A 26,390-nucleotide genomic window follows, 5' to 3' on the forward strand; every position below is an offset into this window, starting at 1 on the left:
GCATCTCCCCTCAAATTAATGATTACATATCAAAAGGTATCCTGAAACCAATCATCAGTCCCTGGAACACGCCCATTTACCCCGTAAAAAAGGCCAGTGGGGAGTGGAGACTTGTACAAGACCTAAGGGCAGTTAACAAACAAGTGATTCCACTTCCACCCCTAGTCTCAGACATCACTTTTATCTTCTCATGTATACCGGCACATTCTCTATGCTACACAGTGATTGATTTAGCAAACGCCTTCTTTAGCATTCCCATTGCGGAAGAGGCCCAGCCTATGTTTGCCTTCTCCTGGACGGAGGGCCAGTTGACGGGTCAGTTAACCTGGACACGCCTGCCTCAGGGGTATGTTGATAGTCCTGCTGCCTTTTCTATGGTACTCAATGAGTCTGTCAAATCTTGGACGCCTGAGCGAGGGTCGGTACTAATACAGTATGTGGACGACTTGCTCTTGTGCAGTCGCACTGCTGAAGATTGTGCGGTCGATTCCACATCTCTGTTGAACCATCTAGCCCACATCGGGCATTTAGCATCCAGAAAGAAGATACAGTGGTGTATGCCACAAGTGGAATACTTGGGGTGCATACTGAAAGGGGGGACAAGGATGGTCTCCCCCAAACGCGCCGCAGCCCTACAAGCTCTGAGCCCCCCAAAAGACAAGGCAGCCCTGCTCTCATTCTTGGGCGCTGTGGTATATTGCCGCCAGTGGATCCCCGACTGTTCTCATTATGATGGCATACTAAGAGAGGCCACCGCCTCAACAGCCCCTAGGCAGGTCGATTGGACAGAGGAACGGCTTAAGGCCTTCCAGGCCCTATTGAACAGTTTGTCATGTGCACCCGCCCTGGGGTTGGTAGACTATGGTAAAGCTTTTCAACTATACTGTGTAGTCTCGGGGACCTCTTTTGCCGCGGTTTTGACACAACAGCATGGAACAGGCTACCGCCCTGTCTCCTACCTATCTAAAAAACTCCCCCTTCAGGTTCAAAGCATGCCATCATGCCTTCAGAATTTAGCCGCCTGTGCTATGGCCGTACAAGATGCCAACAAGATGGTCTTGGGACACCCGATGACGCTTTACACCACACATTCTGTCACCCACCTCATACAGAACATGAACACCCAACACATGACCTCACAAAGACTCAGTGGATATGAGATTTCCCTCATGAACACAGACAATCTGTCTCTCAAATATGTTCCCGCCAACAACCCTGCCGTCCGTCTCTTGCACTCCATGTTACGCCTACCACGAGACCCAGACCAGTTTCATGACTGTATAACACGAGTGGAGTCTATCACATCACCAAGACCAGACCTCACCGACGTACCGATTACCAATGCAGACGATGTTTTTGTGGACGGTAGTTGCTCCCGTCCCTCCGATTCCACCTTCCAAACAGGATATGCAATAGTCCAGTTGCCAAACAAGGTATTAGAAGCCAAACCACTGCCCCCCTCTTCGGCTCAGGTGGCTGAACTAGAAGCCCTCACCAGGGCCTGCATTTTGTTTACAGATAAGAAGGTGAACATTTACAAAGACAGTAGATATGCATTTGGGGTGGTGCATGACTTCGGAGTAATATGGGCTAAAAGAGGTTTTAAAACAGCAGATAATAAACCTATTTCCAATGCTACCCAGATTCAGGCACTTCTTCGGGCTATTTTGCTCCCAAAAGAGGTGGCAATAATTAAAGTAAAAGCACATTCTTCAGATAATAGCAGACTTTCCAAGGGAAATGCCTTAGCTGACCGAGAAGCGAAAAAGGCAGCCCAGTCCTCCACCCAGGAGTCCACCCCCACGTCCATGTACTTTAAGGATCATTTCACCTGTCCTAACTTTAAATCTGTAGTGGCACAAATGCAATCATTAGCCACTAAGGAAGATGTCTTGTATTGGGTGAAGGCTGGCTTGACCAAAGACCCAGAGGGTCTGTGGTCAAAAGAGGGGAAGATATTGGGAATACCTGAGGCAAGCAGTATTCTAATTCTCTCCTACCTTCATGGTCCAGGACACATAGGTGCCGTCCCTTTAGCCACTATGTACACCAAATCTTTCTGCACAAACGCCTTGAACAAACAAGTCAAACTCCTGACCACAAGTTGCCTTACCTGTGCTCAAAACAATGTGCAGGGCAAACGGCATGGCCTACATGGTCATCTACCCCCACCAATAGGTCCCCTTACAGATTTACAAGTAGATTTCACACACATGCCAAAACAAAAGGGGAACCTAAAATACCTGTGCGTTGTCGTCGATAAATTTTCAGGCTGGGTCGAAGCCACTCCCTGTGCAGGTGAGACAGCCAATATAGCAGCAAAATGCTTGCTGAATAACTGGATTTGTAGGTTTGGCATACCAACATCTATTTGGTCAGATAGGGGATCTGCATTCAGCTCCTCCGTTACCCAGGCTGTGGCTAAATTGTTAGGGCTGCAATGGAAACTACACATCCCCTATCACCCTCAAAGCGCAGGGGTAGTGGAAAGAATGAATAGAAATATAAAGGATAAATTGAAAAAAGCCACAGGGGGCACAATGAAGGGATGGCTTGATCACCTCCCTTCTGTGCTATTCCAGATTAGGACGGCACCCCACGCCAGAACGAAACTTTCACCTTTTGAAATTTTGATGGGAGTCCCCGCAAACATAGAACTACCCCCATTAGACCAAGACACTGATATTGACATTTATTCCCAACAGGAAATGTACGTGAAAAACCTGGTAAGTATGCTTCATGAAACGAATGAACAAGTTTCTGTCACCTTCTCTCCTCTCTCCACAGAGCCAACACACCCCTTCATCCCAGGAGATCAAGTGCTAGTCAAACAACTGGCCCACAAAAAGAGGATCGGACCAATCTACTCTGGACCTTGGAAGGTTGAAAAGGTGTCCAGAACTGCGGTCCTGACTGACCTAGGAAACACCTGGATCCACGCCAGCAGGCTGAAAAAGTGCCCACCGCTTCCCACAACCCCCGACCCCCCACCTATTGAAGGAGAACCCGACCCACCCGAACAGCTACCGGAGCTGCAAGAGATTCAGGAAGGCATTGGACAATTAACCCTTGAAACCCTACACGATAGCGAGGAAGAAGGACAAGCATAAGAACTTGTAGAAATGTTTTTACCTCCAGTGTCAGGGAAGGCTGTATGCCTCTGGGGTAGTCTGGTACTACTTGTATTCCTGCCCACATGGTTTATAGCCAACTGTATATATCATCCAAAAGACTTAGGTCTATTAAAAGGGATATGTGGACCACCTAAGATGAATAATACCCCCGGCCAAAGACATAGCAGAAGTATTATACCCGTTAATGAGTCACCTAAGGGACTGACTGACAAGATGTTACTACTAAAATTCAAATATAGCTATGCTCAAAAATCCGGTTTTGAGAAATGCTGGATCTGCAGCAAGCTACATCCCAGTACAGCTAGAATCCCTCTCATGGCAGTCCCCTTGAATTTTACCCCCCTCCTTAATGGAACACCCCCTATCGTCCTAACGAATGTTACTAGGACCCTTTCAAATAAAACCCTCACTTTCCAAATTATAGGTAGAGGCCACTTCCCAGACTGGTGTTTCCAACTGGGAAACACCACAGATGGAGCCGAGGTTTGCAAACAAGCAAAACTTAACATTTCAATGACATCGCTTAACAGTCCTTCTTTCTTCCATACTTCAGATCCCACCCTAAATGCCACCTTTTTAGACTTCCTTAGCTCCAGTACCAAGTCTACAATACACCAATTAATGTCAATTCTGATGCTCTCTGGCCTTTTTGATACTCTTAGGAACGTGTTCCATAAACGGCCCCTAGCTCTAGGAAATACCACATATATATGATGCGGCAAGCTCTGTCACCCCTGGATCCCAACCAAACCCCAGGGCTGGTGTTACCTTGCAGCCCTGGTTCCTATCATGGGGGTATTAGGGGATAACAAGGGAAGTCACCTCCTGGAAGCTAGCATGCATCCTAGATATCCCCTTAGACACCGTAATAAACGAGAATTGTTTTTAGAAAAAGATATGGCCTGGGCATGGTTCCCTTCCTGGACAGGGTGGGGAATTGACCTAATGAAAAGATTAAATAATTACACTGGCATAATTGATGAGATTCTGGAGAAGAATTCTGATGACATAACCAAACTAAATTTAGAAACACGGGCAATTAGGAAGCAACTAGAACTACATGAGTTGGCTATAGAAAGTATGAGTGCAGCCCTTACTGGCCTCTGTGAGATTACTGAGGATTATGAGTGCTGTACCTGGATTCATAATACCAGCATCGAAGTCCCAGACTATTATGACGTTATTGCCCAACACAGGGAAGAGGTAAATAAACTACAGGAAGAGGCAAGAAACATAGGAAAAAACTGGGATCCATTCTCGAGCAGCTTTAGTTTTGGGGGATTAATATCTTGGCTCCGAAATACTGCCATGACAATTGCCACTGTGATTCTCTTCATTCTATTTTTATATGCCTGTTATAAGATAATCAAATGTTTATGTAAAAAGGGAAACATGGCCACTCCGGAGGATCTGAAACTCACTTCCATTGTTAAAGATCCAACGGTATGGTATGAAAACCAAGAGCACGAGGGTTCGGAGTATGAAGCCTGTGCTATTAAATTAGAAAAGGAATGATCATTATGTAAATCACAGAATGATCAAAGGGAGGATTATAAGGGGATACCTATTGAAATTACCAAAGATATACTAGTCAAAATCTAAGACTAATATGCTTGGGCTTGCATTTCAATAGCTTCAGAATTAAGACATACAAGCATACTGGCGTACGTGACAAACTATATACAAGATAGTGTGACTAGATGACAGATATCTGTATGTCTCGCCAGAGGGTCTATGCAAGATGTTGACATCTCAGGAAACATCTGCCTGTGGTTTCGTCTCTATACATTGCTGAGAGGCACAAAGATAGATAGGACTGGTTACGCAAGAATGTGGTCAGTCAGCAGATGCTGAAAGGGCAAAATAACTGTCAGGAGATTGTACTAACCTTTGATCTACATTTCAGGAATGAACTAATATCATGAGTTAAGAAATTGTCGATGTATGTATATGTGGCCCCTCACAGGGCAGGGCTTTGTGGAGTACCACATAAAAGACGGTCCACTCCCCCATTAAACTTTGTAATCATTTACCACGTACTCTCGAGTGTATGTGTATTGATTATCCGCCGGCGATCGGGACCTCCATTGAGCCACTCCAGCCTAGGCTATCCAGGGGAATCTAGAAGACGAACACCTTACAATATATATATATATATATATATATATATATATATATATATATATATATATCTCTACAGTGTTAATTGCATTCTATATTCCACTCCATATAACTTAAGACTCGTTAATGAAAGCATTAATGTCCCACTCCACGTTCATACCGAATAGGGAGTGGGACTGGAGCTCATAGATCCAGAAAGTCTCTAAACGACACACCCCCCTCTCTGGGGGGGGGGGGGGGGAGACATACTTGTCAATGGCAATAAATTGCGTTCCTTTTGGGTTACTGTTATGGAATTCCTTGTAGTGTCTAGGAACACTATGCTTGGAATCCCTGCTTTTGGTTAGAGCAATATGTGTTTTATTTAGATTTTTTTCAACAACATGAGGACAAGGTGCTTTGGGGTGGGGGGGCCGCACCCCCCCATGTTGAGGGCACATGGCCTGGGACGGCTTGGGGGGGGGGGGGGGGCGCTCGCTCATCCCCACCCCCTTTCCTGACCGGCCGGAATAGCGTGCTCGGATAAGGGTCTGATATGGACCTGGGGGGGGACCCCCACGCAGTTTTTTCGGCGTAGGGCTTCCCCTTTAAGTCCATACCAGGTGACGGGCCAGAGACATGTCAATCTCACCGCCAAAGGCAGCGACATTGATTTCCCTCGCTAGTCCCGGCTACTTGGAGCCGAGTCCAAAATGAACGAACTTTCCTCCGTGGGCCATAGTCCGTCGAAAAAGTCCGGTCGTGTGTGGGCAGGTCCGCTCGTTCGGAAAGTCCGGCGGACTTTCCGGCAGTTTGTCCGCCAGACTAAGTCCGCCGGATAGTCTGATCGTGTGTACGTGGCATCACAGAGAACATCTTTATTGTGCGGCCAACATATTGTTTGCCGCAAGGGCAAGTGATCAAGTATAAAACATATTTAGTGCTACATGTGCAAAACTATTTGATAGTATGCTTCTTTTTAGTTACAGATGATATAAATTCAACCGTCTTACGTTTCCCCAACGCATTATGTTGGCACACAAAGCATTTCTTACACAGAAAGAAACCTGTTAAGTTGTGAAAAAAAGGAATGTTGAACCGGCAAATTTATGATATTTGGTGGTATACAGTTTTGCAAAGATGGTGCTCCCCTAAACAGGACCTTAGCTAGCTCTGGCAGTGAGGTACCAAGAATGGTGTCATTTTTAAGGAAATTCCAGTGTCTATTTATGATTTTTCCAATTTGCTTATGTTGTGTTGAAAATGAGGTTAGCATAGCCCATTTAAAATGTTCATCTGGTTCTCGTTTAGGTTTAACCACAAGAAGAGACTCTCTGTCTATATAAATCACTCTCTGAAGTTCCAGGTCTATAGTTTTAATATCATATCCCATATCCAGAAATCCGTATCAGTACAATTTCTCAGAAGTCTAAGAAACTGACTTTGCGGAATGGAGTTCAACCACAATTTGTGATTGCAGCTATCTATAGGAATAAAACTGTTACGATCCGTGATCTTAAAATGGGTTTTAAATTTAAATCTTTTGTCAACTATCTCGCTCTCCAAGTGCAGAAAATTAATCTTACTTGTACTTGTGCTTCATGAGACAGTGCAATGCCCCTATCATTAGAATTGAGATGGTCAAAGAATTTTTTTAAAGACTTTGCAGTGCCACTCCATAGGAGGAGGATGTCAATATATCTAGCCCACAAAACTAAAGATGAATTCTGTTGGGCATAGACGACATCCTCCTCCCACTTGGCCATAAAAATATTTGCAAGACTAGGGGCAAATTTAGCCCCCATTGCTACGCCTCATTGTTGAAGGTAGTAGCGTTCATTAAACCAAAAGTAGCTATGTTCGGTAGTGAATTCCAAAAGTTCTATGAGGCATTCGCACTGGAAAGGTGCCAGAGAGTGCTCGCGATCCAAAAAGTGGCGAACAGCCTCTATGCCCCTTCCATGCGGTATGCACGTATATAAAGATGCCATATCGGCGGTTGCTATAATATAATGGTCTTGTACCGCAATAGTCTCTAGCCGTCTCTAGCATTCTAATAGTAGTGTCCTTAAAGGGGTTGTAAAGGTTCGTTTTTTTATTTTCTACATAGGTTCCTCTAAGCTAGTGCATTGTTGGTTCACTTACCTTTTCCTTCGATTTCCCTTCTAAATGTTTTTTTTCTTTGTCTGAATGTCTCACTTCCTGTTTCTCCTCAGTAAACTTCTCACCATCATCCGAGCGGGTGGTTAGTCAGCCAGAACAGCTTACTGAACAGCTTACTGAGGAGGAACAGGAAGTGAGAAATTCAGACAAAGAAAACAAAGAAAAAAAAACATTTATAAGGGAAATCGAAGGAAAAGGTAAGTGAACCAACAATGCACTAGCTTATAGGAACCTATTTAGAAAATAAAAAACGAACCTTTACAACCCCTTTAAGATACAATAAGTTCTTTTTCTGACTAGAGGCTGTAGGTAAAAGTCTATATATCGACCTATCCGTGACGTAACAGAATTGACGCCACTCACTATAGGTCGTCCGGGAGGTTTAACTGAATTCTTGTGAATTTTGGGTAGATAATATATAGTGGGTATTTGTGGGGCTGTGGGTGTTAAAAAAGCTCTCTCTTTATTATTTAAAATATTTAACTCATGGCCTTTACTAATAAGGTCTTTAAGTTGTTTCTTATACATACTGGTAGGATTACTAAGAAGTTCTTTGCATGTACCTGGTTCGTTGAGAATGCGATACATTTCCATTTCATACTGGTCTTTATCCAAAATAACAATGCCACCACCCTTATCCACTGGACGAATAACCACATCCTTTCAATCACAAGGATTTTACACCAGCGTCTGAAAAGAGCTGGTGGCGAATACGTTTCTCAGGAAGTTTAGCGAGATCATTGTGAACTAAATCTCTAAAGAGCTTAACAGCTGGAGCTGTTGGAAACCAAGGGAGTAAAAAGGGATGGATTGGATAGTCCAGAATGAACAGTCCCTGATGTGGCAGCTTGACAATTGGTCCTAAAGGGGTTTGATATTAAATAACGTTGAATGTTAATTTTACGTATATATTTATGCACATCAATAAAGGTGTTAAATTTATCCAATCTCTTAGGTGATGCATATTTAAGGCCTTTATCTAGGACAGATGTTTCTTCCTGAGTAAATGTTTTAGTACTCAAGTTGAAAATGCCCTGCCCTGCTAGACTCTTCTTCTCTTTCCTCCTTTGTAGTCTCCTTCCCCCTCTCTTGGGTCTTGACCTTGCTTTTTTGTGTATGGGTCCTCGTGAAAACCCTGATTCGCATAGGTATTAGGGTTATGTTGATTATATGTATACGGAGATGGGCCATAAATTGTTCCTCATGGGTTCTGGATCACGTATATCTCCGTGTGGAGAAAACCTATTATATGTAGCCTTGCAAATCTGTTTATGGCCAAGTGGGAGGAGGATGTCGTCTATGCCCAACAGAATTCATCTTTAGTTTTGTGGGCTAGGTACATTGACGAGATCCTCCTCCTATGAAGTGGCACTGCAGAGGGACTCTTTAAAAAAATTATTTGACCATCTCAATTCTAATGATAGGGGCATTGTCATGGATCTGCCACCTAGAGGTTAAAATAGTGCAGACGAATTTCAGTGATTGGTAACAGGCTGCCTTATTTAAACACCTCAGCAGCACTGTGTCTTTGCTGTATGGTCTGCAGCTCATACCTGTTCCAGTGACTGCCTGTTCCTGTGATCCGATCTGTTTCCTGTGTTTGACCTTGCTTGTTTGACTACGATTTGATCTCTGCTATCCCGACCTTGGCCTGCTTTGTAACCATGCTCTGCTCTACACTGCTTGATATCCTGTTGCCGAACTTTGCCTGTATCCTGACCATTCTCTGCCTGTCGTCTATATCTACATCTGATCATCTGTTACCAAACCTGGCTTGTCTGACTACGTATTCAGTGTCTCCCCAGCTTACCAGCCTGCTTCCTGTTTCCTGCTGCACCAGCTGAACTGACAAGACCAAAAGACGAACCAGGCACCCATACACCGCCAGGCTCTTGTGACCACTGTTGCAACATCGGTGGCCCTTGAGCCGGGGTTGTATGAGACAGCCTTCCCACTGCACGTCAGGCTCATCCGGCAGGTACGTAACACGCATATTCCTAGGTTTTTGCCATCACAATTCATGGTTGAACTCTGTTCCGCAAAGTCAGTTTCTTAGACTTCGGAGAAACTGTACTGATACGGATACGGATACGGATACATTTATGATACCGGCGGAAACCTTGAAGCAGAGATTTCTGGATAAGGGATATGATATTAAAACTATAGACCTGGAACTTCAGAGAGCGACTGATATAGACAGTCTCTTTTTGTGGTTAAACCTAAACAAGAACCAGATGAACATTTTAAATGTGCTATGCTAAAATCATTTTCAACACAACATAAGTAAATTAGAACAATCATAAATAGACACTAGAATGTCCTTAAAAATGACACCATTCTTGGTACCTCACTGCCAGAGCAAGCCAAGGTCCTGTTTAGGGGAACACCATCTTTGCAAAACCGTATAGCACCAAATATCATAAATCCGCCCATTCGTCCCTACTTTTTTCACAACTTAACAGGTTTCTTTCCGTGTAAGAAATGTGTTGTGTGCCAACATAATGCGTTGGGGGAAACGTAAGATGGTTGAATTTATATCAACTCTAACTAAAAAGAAGTATACTATCAAATCATTTTGCACATGTAGCACTAAATATGTTGTATACTTGATCACTTGCCCTTGCAGCAAACAGTATGTTAGCCACACAATAAGGATGTTTTCTGTTAGAGTGGGTGAACATATTGCTCTAATCAAAAGCAGGGATTCCAAGCATAGTGTTCCTAGACACTACAAGGAATTCCATAACAGTAACCCAAAAAGGAACGCAATTTATTGCCATTGACACGTATATCCACCCCTGGAGAGGGGGTGCCATGACTAGAGGGGTGTCTCATTTAGAGACTTTCTGGATCTATGAGCTCCAGTCCGATTCCCCGTTCGGTATGAACGTGGAGTGGGACATTAATGCTTTCATTAACGAGTCTTAAGGTATATGGCGTGGAATATAGAATGCAAATAAGACTGTGGATATTATATATATATATATATATATATATATATATATATATATATATATATATATTAGTTGGGTAATATTTTCATGTTTTTATATTTTTAGTGTAAGGCCCCTTTAAGAGATATTTACAATGTAAGGTCCCTTTAAGAGAATCCATCTCGAAAGCATGCCTATTAATTCACAGCACAGAGTCCTATAATTCAGGACTTTGTGCCTTTATATTTAATGTAATTGTACTGATCTTGATAAGGATATGCGTTTTGATTAATGTAATGGTCTATCGCGGCCCCTTTTTTGTTAATTTTTCTTTTTAATTCAAGATGCCGTTCTATTTATCCCATTTCTATTTTTGGCCACATTCCTATTGGTCTTTATTGAGGGCCAAGGGCTTTTATAAGCTTTAGATAATAGTTTAGATACTGATTGCCTTTCTGGCATTCTGTCTCCCTGTTTATGTTTAATTTTATAAGTGTCATGCCCCCTTTCCGCTGGCTGTGAGCAGAACGTTTTGTTGCGAAGCAAGCCTTGATTTTACATCGAGGCTTGGAACACAGACCGGTCCTCCATTTTGGGGGAACCGGAAGTTCATCGTTGGAATGCATTCCGTGATGTGAAATAGAGGCATGGAACGCCCTTCACATTGAGGCTTGGTACGCTGAACCGGAAGTCTACAATTGGAACGCATTCCGCAATGTGAAATAGAGGCGTGGAACACACGTCTGTCGGACAATTTGACACAATCTGAAAATTAGCCACGGGGACACAGAGAGCTGGATTCTCGTCATTGGGGTCAAACTTTCTATAAATGTGAATACGGCTGCAGTGGAGGCACACCCCAGACAAAGTCTATTGAGACTAAAGGGGTCGGGAGGACTCCACTGCCGCCATCTTTGATTTATAAAGCGCTTGAAAACAGTTTGAAAATCTAAGTGTAATACCACTTTTTAATAAATCGTAATGGTTATACGGAATTACACTATATGGTTCTATTTCTCCATTTTACTTTATTTACTGATGGGAACTCGACATCATTTACTCCTGCATGGAGAGAGACCTTCCAAATTTTGGGGATGCAATGCTAGAAGTCATAGCCCAGTTTCCTGCTGATATTATAAAGCGTGTGCGACTCACAGAACATATGTTCTTTTTGGTGTGAACTAAGCCTACATCTGTATAGGTGGTGGTGCTGTCACACTGGTGGTTGCACGTTGCATCCTTGGATCTAGTGGTCTATTCATCGTCAAGCATTTGACTTAACACTTGGGACTTTCTCTTGCACTTAAAGGACTTTTTTCATATATTTTTTCCTTTTTCTTATGTTTGATGTTGATAAGTTTGGGCACAGATAAGTGCAACATATGTGTCTTAAATATTTTATTATATCAGTCACGATGTCACTTGTTAAGCACGCTATACATTTGACACCATAGATCAATTATTATATATTCATTTATTTATTTTTTATATCACGTTTTTTTGGCACTAATTTAGCTAGGCCATTAACTTGATTGTTATAGCACCACATGTAATCACTCAAACTTTATTATTTTAAATTATTTATTTGTTGTGTTAGCTGCTACTGGATAGTTTGGCAGCGCAGTGTTTTTATTTTATCTTTGTACACGGATGTTGGATGAAAAGGTAAAAAGAGGGGTAGGACAAACCCGCAGATAGGGACGTCCCAAAGAGAAAAGCGGCTACTAAGGCAGCAAAAAGGCAATACTGTAGTCTGTGATAAGCATACATAAATGTTTTTGTTAATATTAAATAGCCAGATGAGAATACATGAAATTAACTGCTAATTATTAATATACACACTGGTTTACGATTTGTTAAGTTCCACACTCCAAAATAGAGGTGTGGAACAAACACAATGGACAAACGAACAAGTGGGGAAAACAAACAGAACACATAACAAGGTCCGGACACCGATTAACCATACACTCAGAGACCGCCAGTGGAAATTACCAAATAAGGGATAGAGCAAGGATTGCAACCAACAAAAAAATACTGTTAAGGCGGACTACATGTGTATGGCCCCCAGGGGCTAAGAAAGAGCAAAACATGTATTTATCATAGGCCTGCTAACTCCAAGACGAAGCTACGCCACCTGTTGTTGTGAAAAGTGTTGATGTCATCACGGTCATGTGAAGCCGATCACATGATCCCCCATACACCAGGCACACGAAGAGCATAAGCATGCTTACCAGCCGAAGATACCCAGGGATCCACCGGTAATCTACTGGGAACAATAGCGGACCCTGCATTACCAAGGTATCTGTGCTAAAGCATGAAGCAGTACTGTCTCCTAAAGGGGCCAGGAACAGCCTGAGACAAACAGCAAGGAACCTATGTGCGGTGGCTGTGGAAAACATAGCTTACTCATCTTAACTGGCGTTGTGAATGCGGTAATGTAGGACTCTGTTCATGTGTCTCAATATAACTGTGGAACTAATCTTCTGAAATAACTGAATTGCTTATGCCATTTACCTGACATGTCACTTTTTGCTTTACCTTAATTTCATTTTACTGGGACTGGACTCAGGGAATACATGTCATGGAATATACGTATGGCATTCTTTATTATTGCAGTGATCACATAAAAACTTTCCTTGGATGAACTATGCATGTGTAGGCACCCACTTGAAAGTGATTACAGCATATCTTTTATGAACTAACAGCCTAAGGCACATGAAGGGATGTTTACCATACCCTTATATGATTCCGGATCATATCAACAGCTCTCTGGGTCTAATGTATTTGGACATCAATGGGTGCTGCAGCGATTACCAGCTGGATAACGGAAATGCAAAGTCAATGTACATATTTGTCAGCACACCAGGAATCTTCAGCTATCATGCAAAGGTTTTTATTGCAAATAGATCATCACAAAGAAAATTGCAACGTTTTCATAGCCGCGCGGGACCCCTTCGCCAGGCATGTCACTGACCTCACAAATGTAAGAATGATCAAACATTCCCATAGAAACACTCCTAACCCTTGTGGACAGCCTTCCCAGAAGATTTGAAGCCGTTATAGCTGCAAAAGGTGGGCCAACTCAATATTGAACCCTACTAAGCCTGGGATGCCATTAAAGTTAATTTGCGTGTAAAGGCAGGTGTCCCAAAACATTTGACAATATAGTGTATGTAAATGGCCATCACGTCACACATGTGAGGTATTGCTGTAAACGTCAGAGCAAGAGCAGCAATTCTAGTGCCAGACCTTCTGTGTAACTCTCAACTGGTAACCACTAAGGATTTTTAAAGCATTGCCTATGGACAATTTAATGTACCATAGTTTGTTGCTATTCCGTGGGTGTGCACAATTTTAAAGCATGGCATGTTTGGTATCTATTTACTCAGTGGAACATCATCTTTTAAATGTTTGTTTTGTTTTGTTTTTTTCAAAACATTTTCATGTGACAAATTGAAACACCCATCATTTTATTCTCTAGGGTCTCTGCTTAAAAATATATAATGTTTGGGGGTTCTAAGTCATTTTCGAGCAAAAAAAAAAAAAGAGCAAATTTTAACACTTAAGAGAGAAATGTCAGAATTAGACTGGGGTCAAGTGGTTAAGGAGCTGGATAAAAAAAAATTGTCAGCCAACAGTGGCTGCATATAATTCAGTATTCTGACAGACACTGCCTGCAGCTGTCAGAATACAATAGCCCAGCAGGGGAATTCATCCAACCATGCTGCATAGCATGGATGGAGGAATCTGTTTTATTGCAAACTGTACAAAAGAAAAAATTGATAGTGCATGGCCAGCTTAATCACTTTAGCCCTGCTACATACTGGTATATCTTGGGGTTGAAGTGGTTAAACCGGGATGATGTCAGTCCTGCACTCATACATAAACAGCGATCGCAACACACGTTAGGTATCACTGCAAACGTCAAAACATTAGATTGAGAGCAATAATTCTAGCACCAGACCTTCTGTGTAAATCTAAAGTGGTAACCTGTAAAGGCTTTTAAAATGCTGCCTATGGATAATTTAATGTACTGTAGCTTGTTGCCATTCAATGGTTGGGTATTATTTTGTGTCTGTGGGCACTAAAATAAATGTTATTCTTTGTATTTTTGCCATAACATCTGCTTTCAAGTAAGTTATTTTCTAGCAAAGTGTCAGAAAGTGTCAGGCCTGGTTTTAAAGTTTTTAAAGTGATTGTAAAGTCTTATTTAAAAGAATAAAACTATTACAAAACACGTTAGGCTCCTTTCACACTTGTGCGATTTCCTGCGACTTGGGACTGCAAAGTTGCATAACAAGTCATACCCCGCGATTTCCAATGAGTACCATACATATCTGAGCAGCTTCAAGTCCCACTGACTTTAAAATAGTCCCTGTACTACTTTGATGCGAGTTGAGGTCCATAGGCTTTAAGTTTACACAGGCATTCCCTGAAATTGCGTCAAAATCGTGGCCCCAAAATCGCACGACGTTGAAGTGTCAAAGGGGCCTTATACTTACCTGCTCTGTGCAGTGGTTTTGCACAGGACAGCCCGGATCCTCCTCTTCTCGGGTGCCTTTTCGCTGCTCCTGGCCCCTCCCTCCTGTTGAGTTCCCCTACAGCAAGCAGCTTGCTATGGGGGCACCCGAGCCGAGCTGCAGCTCGGCGTGTCCATTCAGACACGAAGCTGCGGTTTGGGCCTGCCCCTTCTCTCTCCTGACTGTCTGGCTGAGTTTGATTGACAGGAGGGAGAGTGCCGGAGACAGTCGAGGGACTTGTGGACATCGCTGGCCAGAGATGGAGCTCAGGTAAGTATTAGGGGGGCTGCTGCACACAGGCTTTTTATCTTGATGCATAGAATGCATTAAGATAAAAAAATATGTCTGCCTTTACAACCCCTTTAAGTTACAGCACACCACAGTAACCAAGGGTATTATCCAACTTTCACAAATACCACACCCCATAATTAAATTTGAAGCTCTGTTTATAATATTTTTCAAACCTTCACCAAGCTTTGGCACTACCATAAGGCCCAGGGAAGCAAAAGATCAAACAGAGGGTTAAAGGGCAGCAATGTTTATAGGAACAAATTAGCAGCTAAACAGTAGGGCTGAGAAGGTTATGATCATGGTGTGTACCAAAGATAACAAGCCTTTGGCAAATGGTTTAATCATGCTTCCAAGCAGTTGCAAAAATTATGAGCAAAGCAGACTTATTAAAAAAAGTTAGTTCCTGCAGACCTTGTGGGAAAAGCATTTTGATTCGAAAAACCTCGATTTGACACAAATGCACCAGACAATAAAAGGCTTTCTTACCTCACGCATTCTCCCAGCCCTGAGGATGCTGTTCTCAAGCGCAGTGCTTCTACAATTATTTACTTGAGTTAACTGGAGATCAGCTGCTTTAAGTCTGTCCTGTAGAAATTTTATTTCTGATTTCTGTGAAGCTATTATGAGTTCCAGCTCTACCAGGGATGGATGTTCCAGCTCCTACAGTAATTAAAATCAAAATTAAATAGGAAATTATATTACAGAATTAATAGATCACACACATTTCTGGAAAGAGTCATTATTCCCAATGTACTTCACAACCTGCAAGCAAGAATGATGTTTTCAGCAAGTGGCTTTGCTTGGCTTTAAATAACCATGAACTATATTTGAAGAGGATTTGATTATTACTTAAAACTATTTTGCGGCTGTTTCCAAGAATATGCTCACATATTTCAACATTCTAAAAAATAAATTATAACAGAACAATGAAGAACACACTGTAGTTCTTTTGAAAATTCGCTGTACGCATAGCAAAGTAGCACGCGTTGATTAATCAATAATTAAACACAAATGGCCTTATTCAGAAGTGGCTTATAATTGCAATAACTCAAAATCAGAATTTACGGTCAGACTAGTATAGGATGCATTCTGATTGGCTGCTATGGGTTACTACAAATAAAAATTACCACTTTACCACCATGCTTCTGAAATTGAAGGATTGTTTTATTTCCCCTACTAAAAGCCCTATAAAGTACATGGGAAACTATCCCTTGAGCCAGCTGCTTAACATGACTCAGTTCCTGCATGTTCTAAAGAGGAAATAGACTTTGCAATGCTATGATCAATGTAAAGTGAAAGAAATTTTTTTACCAAAAGTTGAAGTATTTGCATGACCATACAGTAAATATGTTAAAATAATATTGTGATGCACCTGCTGTGACCTAACCAAGTCCTGTATACTTAAATTAGCTCATCACATAAATTTAACAGTCTCCAGGATTAGTTGATAAAATAGTACTCCCTGCAAGCCTGTGTGAGACCAACCAATGAGATTATGTAAACTCTGAAACCTCAACATGTCTATTACAGGGTCTTCTACCTGGGTGATACGTGCTGATCATATTCTATATGCACAGCACCATTAAATGGTTGAAGTAAAGAATGCAAGGTTTCATATATGTTTGTATGACTCAGGCTTGCCTTCAAAAACATGCAGTGGAGAAAAACAAGAATTGTAGATTTTAAACCCCTTAATGACCACAATAACACATAAGTCCGAATGTAAAATTAACTAGGTATGCACACTTGTGTATGTTCCTAACTCAAATCCACTGGCAACGTGGGAAAAAAATTGTTACGGCCAATACATACAAGTGAACATTACTAAACTTTGTCAGGGTGTCTAAATTCAAAAATTCAGGTCATGAAAGGGTTGATCATTCTATTTTGTAATGCCAAAGCCATATGGGCCCTAAAAACAGTAGGTTTTCAACACAGAGCAAGTCCTTTTGGTAAAGGAAGAGTATAGTATAGTACAGTACTACTTCTTAGGCTGGGTTCATACTATTGCGAATTGGATGCGGGTTCCCTACATCCAATTTAAATCACAGGAGATTGTGAACCGGTTCTCTATGGAGCCGGTTCACATATCTGCGGAGCGGATTGTAAAGAAGTCCTGTGCATCTTTGGGTTCGTTTCAGGGCCAAATTCAGCCCGTATTCATCCCTGAAATGGAGAACAGGGACACAATGGACCCCAGCTGCAAGTCGCATCCGGCAGAGTTCTTGAAAAATATGTTTGAGTTGGCATTTCAAATCTATTTAACTCAGTAGTTCTCCATGAAAGCTCAAGTGGAAACAGTGCCGACATATATCCTAAAGCTACATCACATTACACAATTATTTAACTTACGGTAGATAGTGTCCAGTGTCTGTGCACAAATATCTTTAAGGCACCATAGTATTCTGCAGTGGCTTATAGAAGACACTTGATCAACAAGTCCCACCTGTGCAGCTTAAATAGAAATTTCCCAAGTAATATATATATATTTTTTACATTTTTTAACCCCTTCTTACTTTTTTCTACAGGTTTGTCCACAGTAAACATACCCACACAACCAGCAAATCCAGCTCCTCCCACACTACGTATGCCTCAGCTTAAAGTGGTTATAAACCCTTCCATATACCCAGTGAAATGACTGGCCTTAGGTAATATACACCAAGATGAAACAAACCCTTAAATGTAGTACCTGTTTAATTTGTAGTTGTTTCTTCTCTACAGCTATTCAAAGTCCAGAATTTACAAAGCTTGCTTGAGGAATCAGAAAAAAGGGGCAGAGTTCTGAAATTACTCTGCAGATCTTAGTGAGGAGAGATGGAGGAAAGGGACCCCCCCTCCCCATTCACACAGCACACAGGAACAGAGCTGATGCTGCCAATTAGCTGGAGCTACCCTACTGCCACTCTTTTTCTCTTGGTGTCAGGAAAACTTGTCACAAGTGATTTATGCTGATTGCAAAGAAACGAAGCAGCAGACAGAAATTACATTTAGTGCTCTTAATTGAGACAAGTAAACAGAGGGATATGCTTTGTTAATATTTCATGTCTGAGGTTTACAACCACTTTAAGCCTCCTGTAAGATGTGACAGGGATTTTCCAAGAGGCTTAGGAGCAGGGCACACAATACTCGCTTCTAGGCGAGAATGGTAAATGGGGGCCAGGCGGACCAGGAGCTTGCACATACACAATTATTTTTGACATTGCAGAGGGTTGCAGTTACAAAGTTATGCGGCAGTGTGAAGGTCTACTTCACAGTTAAATATTTAAAACCTTGATCACCTTTGCAGTCCACGCTTATGTGCTGCCGACAAGTGCAATAACATGCATTTTCTGTGCTTTGCTCCTACAATGCACTATTGGCATTACTGTACAATTTATTTTCAATGGCTCCCTAACACAACTTTTCAGCAGACCTCAACAAATGTGCATTAAATTAAAAGGGCCAATACAATTTAATATGTATTACATTTCAAAATAAATGGGCCTTAAGGCGGTTTGACTGAATGAGGCAGCAGCTTGGCGTTGTCACCAGCATATCAGCCTGCAACAAGAAGTTTTACTGGAAGCATATTCACATAGGAAACATTTAAAAAGAAAAAAAAATGTTTACTTGTGAAAACTACTGTATATAATGAAATGAAATGAATACAATGAAAACTTTACTAAAAAAAAAAAAAAAAATACATCTAAGGTTTCATACACATTGAGAAATCCATAGTCCTCAATCTTTTTACTGTATATTTACATCATAATCGTCTGTAGATATTCTTAAAGTCTCTAGCAAAATCAACTATCTACAACTAAAGAAATAAACTTCCAAAACTCTAACTATTCCCAGTGTAAAACAGTCAACTTATTGTATAGGATATAGTTTCATCATCTGTTAGGATGCTTTTCAAAAATTCTTGTGACACATCTAGTCCGTTATGAAGCATTAAGCACAAATGTGTCCTGACACACAGGATGAAAATCTCTGATCTATGGACTCAATTGAGCAATGTACCTGTGGCCAAATGACAAAGAAAAATGGTAGATTAGTTAATATTAACAGTAATATTTTAAAGGAATGTCTATATCCCTAGTTTGCAGAACATTGTGGTGGAAATTCAAGAATGCAATGGTAAGCACGCACCATACACAGAAATGTAATATCTAAGTAAGTTTTGGGTAAACTCTAAAAAAAAGAAAATTGGGCATGTGCTGGTATTCATAAAAAATAATGTATAGCATTAATATTTACAGTGCAGTTTACAGAAAAAGAATATTTTTGATGGGGACTACACTACGCCTTAAAAAAGCAACAGGTTGCACAATTGTTTTGAAGAATTTTCTGTAAAATACAATGCAATATGGCAACATGAGATGATTATATTTTGTGTGGCTGCCATTATTTTCCAGCACTACCTTAACCCTCTTGGACATGGAGTTCACCAGAGCTTCATGGGTTGCCACTGGAGTCCTCTTCCAATCCTCCATGACGACATCACGGAGCTGGTGGATGTTAGAGACCTTGCACTCCTCCACCTTCTGTTTGAGGATAACCCACAGATGCTCAATAGGGTTTAGGTCTGGAGACATGTTTGGCAAGTCCATCACCTTTACCCTCAGCCTCTTTAGCAAGGCAGTGGTCGACTTGGAGGTGTTCGGGGTTGTTATGTTGGAATACTGCCATGTGGCCCAGTCTCTGAAGGGAGGGGAACATGCTCTGTTTCAGTATGTCACGGTACATTCATGGTTCCCTCAATGAACTATAGTTCCCCAGTGCCGGCAGCACTCATGCAGCCCCAGACCATGAAACTCTCAACCACCATGCTTGACTGTAGGCAAGACACACTTGTCTTTGTACTCCTCACCTGGTTGCCGCCACACATGCTCGACACTATCTGAATCAAATACGTTTATCTTGGTCTCATCAGACCACATGACATAGTTCTAGTAATCCATGTCCTAAGTCTGCTTGTCTTCAGCAAACTGTTTGCGGGCTTAAGCATCATCTTTATAAGAGGCTTCCTTCTGAGAAAACAGCCATGCAGACCAATTTGATGCAGTGTGTGGCATATGGTCTGAGCACTGACAGGCTGACCCTCTATCCCTTCAACCTCTGCAGCAATGCTGGCAGCACTCATAGTCTATCTCCCAAAGACAACCTCTGGATATTACGCTGAGCATGTGCACTCAACTTATTTGGTTGACCATGGCAGGGCCTGTTCTGAGTGGAAACTGCTGTATGGTCTTGGCCACCGCGCTACAGCTCAGTTTCAGTGTCTTGGCAATCTTCTTATAACCTAGGCCATCTTTATGGAGAGAAACAATAACTTTTTTTCAGATCCTCAGAGAGTTCTTTGCCTTGAGGTGCCACGTTGAACTTCCAGTGACCAGTAAGAGAGAGAGTGATAGCACGAAATTTAACAAACCTGCTCCCCATTCACACCTGAGACCTCGTAACAAGTCACATGACACCGGGGAGGGAAAATGCCTAATTAGGCCCAATTTAGACAATTTCATTTAGGGGTGTACTCACTTTTATTGCCAGTAGTTTAGATATTATTGGCTATGTGTTGAGTTATTTTGAGTGGACAGCAAATTTACACAAGCTGTGCACTCACTACTTTACATTGTAGCCAAGTGCAATTTCTTCAGTATTGTCACATGAAAAGATATAATAAAATATTTACAAAAATGTGAGGGGTGTACTCACTTTTGTGAGATACTGTACCTTCTGTGTGCACCTATGTGCACAAGAGCCTCGGCTCTTCAGGGACTCTCCCTCCAAATTGACTGAGACAGCAGTGGGAGCCAATGAGGAGAGAGTGTGGGCAGAGCCAAGCCACGGCTCTGTGTGAATGGACATGCAGAGCAGTGGCTCAGCAGTGAGCCTGCTTGGGTGACCACATTTGCACTGTGGGAACTTGGCAGGATGGAAGAGCCAAGAGCACCAGCAGGGAACTCGAGAAGAGGAGAATTGGGACTGCTCTGTGTATGGCATGCTTGTTTTTTTTTTTTGTTTTTTTTTTGCCTTTAATATCACGTTAAAGGGATGCAGACCCTGCAAGTGCAGCAGCTGAATGATAATAATAAAGTTACTCCCATTAGAGTCATTTTGCACATGGACACAAACAGCTATATCTTCCAAATAACAAAAGGTAGGAATCTGCAATCAAGTTAAAATCACTGCAATGAACATTCATAACCCAGAGGGGAATGTTTTTTTTCTCAAAAAAATAGGATTTTTGTACTCACCATAAAATCTTTTCCTCTGTGGTTCACTGACTGACACAGCTCCTTTACTTTAGACCATCGGGTTGTTATGCCACCTTCAGGAGAGGACTAGGCAGAACATGTTAACATGTAAAAAAACAGAACTTTCTAGTTCCTCCCAATGAGGGGTCCCTTCAGTAACAACCCCCCAGCCTGCATCCTGCAGCCTCAGTACGTCAACAAGCAGTATAACGTAAAATAGGAGGGGGGGGGGGGGGGGGCGCTGTGTCAGTCCGTGAACTACAGAGAAAAGGACTTTACGGTGAGTACAAAAATTCTATTTTCTCCTATGTTCACTGACTGACACAGCTCCTCTACTTTAGACCATCAAGACATCAGCATAAAAACTTCACCTACAAAAAACAGAATGCTGCCTAACAGGGGAGTCACCACCTTATCTAACTGCATCAGAACTTGCGGTAACAATGCAACAGTGTATTTTACTTAAAGGTAACTGTTTTTTGAAAAAAAAAAAAAATTAAGTGCAAGTGCAAATTACATGGCCGCCTGCAAAACTTTGCGGCCAAAACAGACATCAGCTGATGCACTGACATCTACCTTGTAGAATTTTATAAAGGTGTGAACAGACGACCAAGTGGCCGCTTTATACACTTGAGCGACAGACGCTTGATGTCGGAAAGCCCAAGAGGTTCCAATTGCCCTGGTGGAATGGGCCATGACCAGAAAGGGGGACACCTGCCCCTTCAAGGCATAGGCCTGAACCACAATCTGTGGTTCAGGCCTACAAACTGAAAGTCTGACTTCTGAATGGGAGCCGTGGCAGATAAATATACCCTTAGAGCCCCGGACAACGTCCAGGGAATGGAGGGCCACCCCTCCTTAGGATGTGTCGGCTTAGGACACAAAGATGGTAACACAAAGTCTTCATTGATGTGGAATGCTGAAACCACCTTCGGCAGAAAAGAACGTTGTGGACGCAACAACATCCTTATGGAAAATCAGATAAGGCAACTTGCAAGACAAGGCCGCCAATTCCGAAACCCTCCTGGGCAATGTAATAGCCACTAGAAAGACCACTTTCTGGGAAAGTCAACAAGGGAATTTCTCGGATATCCTCAAACGGCGGTTTCTGGAGCTCCGATAACACCAGGTTCAGATCCCACGGGGGTAACAGTGGACACACCGGAGGAACTACATGCCAAATACACTGGATCCTGATCGGACACCCTCGAAGTCTCACCGACCATGTGGCATAGCCTGATCGCTCATATCTCGAGCACACTGATCGGCAATTTGGATTCCTCCCTCGACCAAAGGCCCTTGGTCGACTGTACTCCCAGCACTCCACCCCAGCTGGTCAGGCTGGTGTCCGTTGTGATCGCTGTCCAATGTAGAGGTAGGAACGACTTCCAGGACCAAAGTGCCGGGGACCTCAGCCACCAGAGCAGGGAGTCCCTGACTGGCTCACCTGAATTTGCCGATCCAGGGATAATGGAGATTTGTGCCATTTCGTCCAGATCTCCTTCTGCAAGACTCCGGTATGAAACTGGGCGTACGGCACAGCCTCGAAGGAGGCCACCATGAGCCCCAGGACTCGCATGCAGAAGCGTAGGGACGGCCACCTGTGATTCATCAACAGTTTTACGGCGGCTCTGAGTCTGCAGCTTGTCTGAAGGGAGAAACAAACACTCACTTCCATGGAGTGCAGCAGTAAGCCTAGGTAGTCCAAACATTGAGTTGGTATACGCACCAACTTTTTTTTAGGTTCAACAGCCACCCAAAATCCTGCAGAGTTTGCATGGAGATCGCCACATTCTGCTTCAATTTTGAAGCGGAAGATGCTCTCAGGAGGAGATCATCTAGGTAACCTACGGTTGCGATTCCACGTTGTCGCAGCAATGCCAAAACTGGAGCCAATACCTTGATAAAGACTGGAGGGCTGATGCCAAGTCAAAAGGGAGAGCCACAAACTGGTAGTGGTCGCCACCAAATGTGAATCGCAGAAACCTCTGATGCTGGAGGCATATGGGTATGTGCAGGTATGCATCCTGGATGTCCAGAAACGCCAAGAAGTCCCCTTGATGGAGTGCAGCGACTACTGAGTGAACTGATTCCATTCTGAACCTCTTTACTTTCACAAAGCAATTGAGGGCTTTTAGGTCCAAGATTGGATGTACTCCTTCCTTTTTGGGACTACAAACAGATTGGAGTAGACCCATTGGTCGGACAGCCTAGAGGCCCACTGGGCTGCAAACTCCTGAAGGCGACCACCCACCCATGGGTTTGGGCGGGGGCAAAACTTCATGCGGTAGCACTCTTGCTCGCAGGCTTGCGGTTCCAAGGACGCTTTTGTCCTTCAGAGGTCATCCTGTCGGGCTGGGGGCATTTAGCCGAAGCCCCGGATGGACGAAAAAGTTCCCACTATAGTAGTGTAAAAATTAGTGACCAAATGAGCAACACGGCATACAGTGTGGGGATTGAAAAGTATATAATTTATTGAATTATTAAAATGCATACATTATCCTCCATTGGAGGTCAAGTGCTAGCACCAAACAAGATGTAAACCTAAAAGCAACCGTGCTAAATAGCCAATGGATGGGGCAACACAGACAACAATAAACACCAACAAAAAACAATTACACACATACACTTGTCCGGATGCTAGGTGATCTATGCAAAGGCGGTCAAACCATGGCCAACCGCCGTATATGCCAATAGAATATATGAAAATATGGTTGGATCCCCTGTGCAGAGGTCCCTGGGGGCTCGAGCCACTGAGGGGTGGATCAAAAATGAAAAAGAGAGCGGGATGGGGAGAAAACTTGATCTTCAGAGGGCCGCGAGCATACCCCTTTCTGTTGAGACCAACACATGCCACGTGGGAAGGCAGCAACCAGACATTTCAGCCAACCGGGTCAAAGGTTACCTGCCCAACCTTTGTGGGGTAATTCATGTCTCCCCCACTTCCGTACTGTCCCTGATCCTTACGTATGGGCACACTTTGGTGTTAAACCGGTGGGGGGTGTCATGCCTGCGGGCATCCTGACCTTCTCTCAGCTGTCTTGGAGATTTGGCCTGCCTGGCTGGATGTCGTTTAGATACCACCAATCACGGCACGCAGCCAGGGCTCAGTTTCCCCAACCTTCAACTATCTTAATGGATCCTATTGAGAATATGTGGTCTCCAGGTGTACTGGACAAACCCTTGTCCACCCTCTATAGTGCACTCCTTTGTACAAACTCGGCCAAAATGGAAAAACTATGGGAGTACTGGCAAGAAGACATTCCTTTTTTGGATAGGGAAACATGGGAAGAGTGTCTGGAACAGGGCCCCAAACTTGTCATTTCAACCAGAGGGACACAAACTCAAGTCAAGTTTCTCCACAGGGTGCATTACACCCCTGTGAGACTTCAGTGGATGTTCCCGAACCGTGGCCCCAGTTGTCCCTGCTGTAACCTCCACATAGGATCTTGTATGTATATCTTCTGGGAATGCCCCATCATAGTGTCATATTGGCAAACTATATTTTCTGAAATTAACCTTAATTAACTGCGACTTGATTTAAAACCTACCCCAGTTTTGGCCTTACTAGGGCATCCAGATAATGAGCAAAGCTCGCATCATTTTAAGTTACTCAGAGCATATCTTCTGTACTATGCTAAAAGGGTGATTCTACTAAAATGGGCTTCCTCGTCGCCACCGGCTTCCGTTTGGGAGAGGATGGTGGATGAGGCGCTTCCATTATACAAATTAACGTACTGGAACAGGGGATTTGCCTGGAAAAATCAGGTGGTATGGGCCCCCTGGACACTGATCTAATGTTTCCCCTGGTGTGAGGTCGGGACAAACCTTGGACCGTAACCTGGGTCCCCCCTTCCACTCTCCCCCACGCCCTCCCTTATGCTGACATGTGTACTGCAGCATTATGATGGGAATAGTGGTTTCCCAGGGCTACAGAGCTCCGCAATATACAGCTAAATACTGTTAAGTAAAGCTAAAGTTGGAAAATAAATAGGAATCGCAATTGACGCCTTTACTGTTCATTTTTGTTTATTCTGCATCTGTATGTTAATGACATTGCCTAATCTGTATTCTCCTGTAATACAATTCCCTTATTGAATAAAGCACCTTTATTGTTTAAAAAAAATCTCCTGCTGAAAAGCCAACAGAAGATTTTAACATGTCATAAAAAGGCTTCAATGTGTTGCTATCTGATTTGGTTTTACTTTTTTTTTTTTTTTTTTACGAGAAAACTGACTTCCCTAAGATTTGGGATAAACCCTCTGCAACCTGCTTGCACCCTATACAATTAAAGTGACCTCAAATGACCACTGAAACTCTTACTTGAGAGTCTAAGAAGCCAATCAGTGCCTCTACTTCATACAGATCCCATAATCTTTGTAACTGGCAAGAAAGACTATGGGGGACATAACCTTGATTGTAGGTATTGGAGTTATCTACAGATTTACAAGGGAGGATGAAGAGGACCTTAAATTCTCAATCCTACAGATACATGGACACAAACATATCCTTATCTCTCTTCTAAATGTATCTGAAAAGGTGTTCCCATAAATACTTAATAATTATAGTGTTCTGTACATCTTCATGCTTATAAATAAGCTCACAGGCAGCACTGTACAATGCAACGTAGGTAAAGAATATGCACTGCCATCAGACAGCCACAACATTTAACCTTAGAAGACCTATTCTCTGTCTTTAAAAATGTCACTCTTAGAACCAATTAAGCTGGGGTGCAAGCTTTAAATTGTAAGGTTACATCACAAAGGCCAACTAAAATGTCAGGATTCACTGATCATTTTGCACAATGCTGGGTTTTAAAGTTAAAAATATTCCTACATGCAAACCTCTGATGTCACCTGTAAAGACATAAAAGCTATCCATTAGTACAAGTAGCTGGGGAGCCTTCCCCAACATTATAATCTCCATACAGTAAAATCTCAATCACTAAAGTGTGGTTTTCAATCTGCTAACTATGCATTCCATAATAGCTTGTAATTATTAAAAACTGAC

At 42.6% G+C, this 26,390-nt stretch overlaps 1 protein-coding gene across 2 annotated transcripts in view; it reads right to left on the minus strand.

The window, feature by feature from the left end:
- The window catches only part of CNTLN (centlein), a 580,120-nt gene that overhangs the window by 400,735 nt on the left and 152,995 nt on the right, over positions 1–26,390 (minus strand). For both annotated transcript variants that reach the window (XM_077475235.1, XM_077475234.1), the window contains exon 10: positions 15,628–15,801. In XM_077475235.1, coding sequence (XP_077331361.1) covers positions 15,628–15,801 — 174 coding nt within the window. The remainder of the gene's footprint in view (positions 1–15,627; positions 15,802–26,390) is intronic.

Source organism: Lithobates pipiens, unplaced genomic scaffold (genome assembly GCF_037356315.1).
Source record: "Lithobates pipiens isolate NorthernLeopardFrog02 unplaced genomic scaffold, aLitPip1_a1.2 Scaffold_13, whole genome shotgun sequence".
NCBI lineage: Eukaryota > Metazoa > Chordata > Amphibia > Anura > Ranidae > Lithobates > Lithobates pipiens.